Source organism: Austrofundulus limnaeus, unplaced genomic scaffold, assembly GCF_001266775.1.
Source record: "Austrofundulus limnaeus strain Quisiro unplaced genomic scaffold, Austrofundulus_limnaeus-1.0 Scaffold210, whole genome shotgun sequence".
In the NCBI taxonomy this organism is placed as follows: Eukaryota; Metazoa; Chordata; class Actinopteri; order Cyprinodontiformes; family Rivulidae; genus Austrofundulus; species Austrofundulus limnaeus.
The window spans coordinates 314705-318580 of record NW_013952612.1 but is presented as its reverse complement, the minus strand read 5'-3'; the positions used below and the strand labels follow the sequence as shown (position 1 = coordinate 318580).

The 3876-nt window shown below is 39.1% G+C and overlaps 1 protein-coding gene across 1 annotated transcript in view; it reads right to left on the bottom strand.

The window, feature by feature from the left end:
* Positions 1-1081: 1081 nt before the first annotated feature.
* LOC106525079 (olfactory receptor 11H4) overlaps positions 1082-3876 on the bottom strand; it is a 7962-nt gene continuing 5167 nt past the window's right edge. The window contains exon 3 of the mRNA XM_014019190.1: positions 1082-2424. Coding sequence (XP_013874644.1) covers positions 1639-2424 — 786 coding nt within the window. The 3' untranslated portion in view covers positions 1082-1638. The remainder of the gene's footprint in view (positions 2425-3876) is intronic.

Sequence of the window (3876 nt, the reverse complement as noted above, 5' to 3'; positions counted from 1 at the left end):
TTTTATATATTTAACTTAAACAAAACAACATTTTAAAGGTGTTTCATATAAAAAACCTCTGTTGTGATAAACAGTTGTTTTCTGATAAATTTCCAAAACAAAATCAGATAAAAACAGTTTAAAATTCTGAGTTTTGAGAAGTTTTTTCCTTTGTTAAATGCATATTTTTAAAAGATAATTAAAACTAAGTACAACATGATAACAAGGTGAAAATTTGTCTTTTTGTGCACATGGAAAAAAACAAACAAACTCACCTCATGATGTGGCAAACAGAAAGTGGGGAAGAAAAATTGTGGAATATAAATAGCAGAGGGTTATTGTGTGTGTGTATGTGTGTGTATGTGCGTGTATGTTGCAAGATTACATCATATGTAATTGTGGTTTAGGATGTCAGTAAATCTATTTAAAATGGATTTTTTTTGTTACAGTTTAAGTATAATATGTAACAAAATAATACTTTTTAGATTAGATTCATATTATCTGAATTATCATGTAAAATACAGCAGCATGATTACTTAGGTACTTTTACCATGAACGTCTACATGAATGGAATTTTTTTTCATGCTTTGTACAGTAAATATTGGATCTTTGTCAAACATTCACACATCATAATTAAAAAAAAACTCAAGTCAGCATTGCTCCATGAATGAACGTCTTGTTTTAACCTTTTGACCTCTCGACCCCAAATTTACTTCTTACTTATGATTAATTGGAATGAAAGTATCTCTAAGCTTAAGTTATGAAAAAAATGGATAATTTTTTMTTTGTCGTTTTAAAAGAACAAGATTGCAAAAACAAAAATGTTAACTTGAAAATTTTTGATGAGATCACTTTATCCCCGCCCACTTTGCATACGGTTGGCTCTTAATCAAACATACATGATCCAGTCTGAACCAAATTCTGTGTGCATCATAAGGAAGACCTGCTCAACACATTTGTGTAGTAGTTTGACAAGATCACTTTAGCCCCCCGTCCATCCGTCTGTCTGTCTGTTCACCTTATGTGAAAATTAAAATGATGAAGGTGATGATTCCAACAAAACTGCAAACAGTTGGTCACTACTGAATGGCGACGGGGGACATCAGAGATGGTTCGCATCATGTTCTATGTTGTATGTATTAATGTTTATGAATATTGCACTGTTTACCTCTAAATAATCACAAATTTAACGCTGCAGCAGCAAAGAACCGTTGAATCTGAATCAAAGAACAGACTGAAGACCTCACCCTGCTGATTCAAGAATTATTTCCCGTATTGTTTCAAAACTTAAGGTTATTTTAGGATTAAAATAAGGTTCCTGAGCACAGAAACAGGAGACAAATAAAAATAAGCAATCATTTTATCTTTTTATCGCAACAGACAGGACTGGAGAGAAAAGATTATAAGAGGAGAGAGTACATGTTACTGCTGAACTGGGACTCCAGGTGGAGAGTGGGCAGGCAGGTAATCATAAAGACGTCAACAAAAACAAGTGAACTGAACAAGGTCTGATAAAGTGATCTTCGCTCATTTGATGATGCTCATATAGCATGCTTCAGTAATAGGGCGGTTTTTATCACACCTTTATAAAACAGCTAAAAATGATCGCATCAAAAAAATCACATTTCACTGAAGTCATGCTGATTTACTCATATCTGCCTATATTTTCTCAGGATGAATGTTTGTGACTCTCGTGGGGAACAAACATTGTTTCAGATGTTTCCTGAACATCTTGTCTCGTATCCCATAAACCATTGGGCTGATGAGTCTCGGCAGTATCTGAATCAGCACAGTCAGCACGTAGCGAATGGCTCGAGCSTCTGCTGGGAACAGATTTGTGAGGCCTTGGATCATGATGTTAAAAACGTAACTCAGCATACAGAGCAGCAGCTGGAAACCGTGCAGCAGGACTGTGTTTCTTGCTTTCTTGGCGTTTGCAGAAGCTGTTTGTGCAGCGAAAAGAATCCTAAAGTATGAATAGAAAAGAATGAGCCAAACTAAAACCAAACACAAAATGTTGGACACATCTTTCTTCTTTTCCAGGTGTGGGTCTGTAAAGATGTTTMCCCACWGGCAGATAACCCTGGAATAAAAATATTCTGCAGGTCTTATGGCCAAGASTACAAACAGATCTGGGAGGACTGTAAGAGAACTCAGGAGCCATATCACAGAGATCACAGTGTGGGTCTTTTTCACGGTGCAGATCTGAGGGTGGCGGAGAGGGAAGCATACAGCCAGGTAACACTCCACAGCCATGGCAGCCAGCGTTAAAGGGTTGTTTAGGCCGGAAGAAACGGCAATCATTAACATAACGATACAAAAAGACACATTAAGAGTAAACAGGATGTAACTCAGGCCTTGAAGGAGGACGGTCATCGTTAACACGATGATGTCGTTGATCACCAGATGGATGTAGAGGATGTAACGAGAGTTCATGTGGAAAACCTGAAAGATAGAAAGAGTAAGTAATAATAAAGCAGTGATTTAATAATAATAATTTACGGAACTTATATGTTGCTTGGTGGTGTTAAGCTACATTGTAATGTAGAAAGAAACAAGGGGGAAAACGGAAGTGTGTTATTGTTTCTGCTTTTGGTTCGTGGTACCCTATTCACCTTTCAGCTTATTTGGGCACAACCCTATACACCAGGAACAGGGATCCCCAATCCACCACCTGGGGGACGCGCCTCTACACAGTGCAACCTCAGCGCGAGGTCTACATGTCTAACCCTAACCCCGTACCTATATGGCTAACCTTAAGCCCTTATCTAAAACTAACCCTAATTAACCCTGTAACCACACAGATACTTGTCTAACATTAACCCCTACCTAATACTGACCACACAGATACTTGTCTAACACTAACCCCTACCTAAAACCAACCACAGATACATGCCTTAAGGGCTGGACACACAGGAGGCAACAAACAACAGCGATTAACAGCTGTCATCGCAACCAGGGTGAAAACCGACACACGGGACGCGATAGTGATTGCAGCGTTGTGAATCGCGCTCGCGGGTTCCTTGTCTTCATGAAATTTGATTGCTTTTTCAACTGTCTTTTGTAAAGGTCATACTGTAGGTGGTTCACAAAAAAAGGGGTGCGTGCGTTACGGACGTGTAATCTAAACAAATCTTGCGATGCTAATGATATTGAAAAGCAAATGCACACCAAGATACAATTTTATGAGGAATAAATTACTGGATAACTTCACCCTGGCGCCAACAAATTCCTATGAAGCTACCTTTTTTAGTAATCAATTGGTGAAAGTGTTAGCTAACTGCAGTGTGTAGCATACTCTCCGCTCATTGGTCAGTCAATGAAACCATTGCTGATTTGTTGTACGCCAAGAGACAACGACAAAAGTTGAACATTTTTCAACTTTCATATGATGCGTCGCAAGCTCGCATGTGCACGACTACGTGTATGAGCGCAAAATTTCACATGCACGATTTTCGCCAGGCTCTTGGCTGGAGAAGGGCAAGCGATTGTCGCCTCAACGCACAAGTTCCATAGGAAATGAATGGAGAGCGAGCGACATTGCCTCCTGTGTGTCGAGCCCTTAACCCTAACCCCTTACCTAAAACTAACCACACATATACATGTCTAACCCTAACCCCTTACCTAAAACTAACCACACATATACATGTCTAACCCTAACCCCTTACCTAAAACTAACCGCGGATACATGTCTAACCCTAACCCCTTACCCAAAGCTAACCACACAGATACATGCCTAACCCTAACCCCTTACTTAAAACTAACCACACATATACATGTCTAACCATAACCCCTTACCTAAAACTAACCACAGATACATGTCTAACCCTAACCCCTTACCTAAAACTAACCACAGATACATGTCTAACCCTAACCCCTTACCTAAAACTAACCACA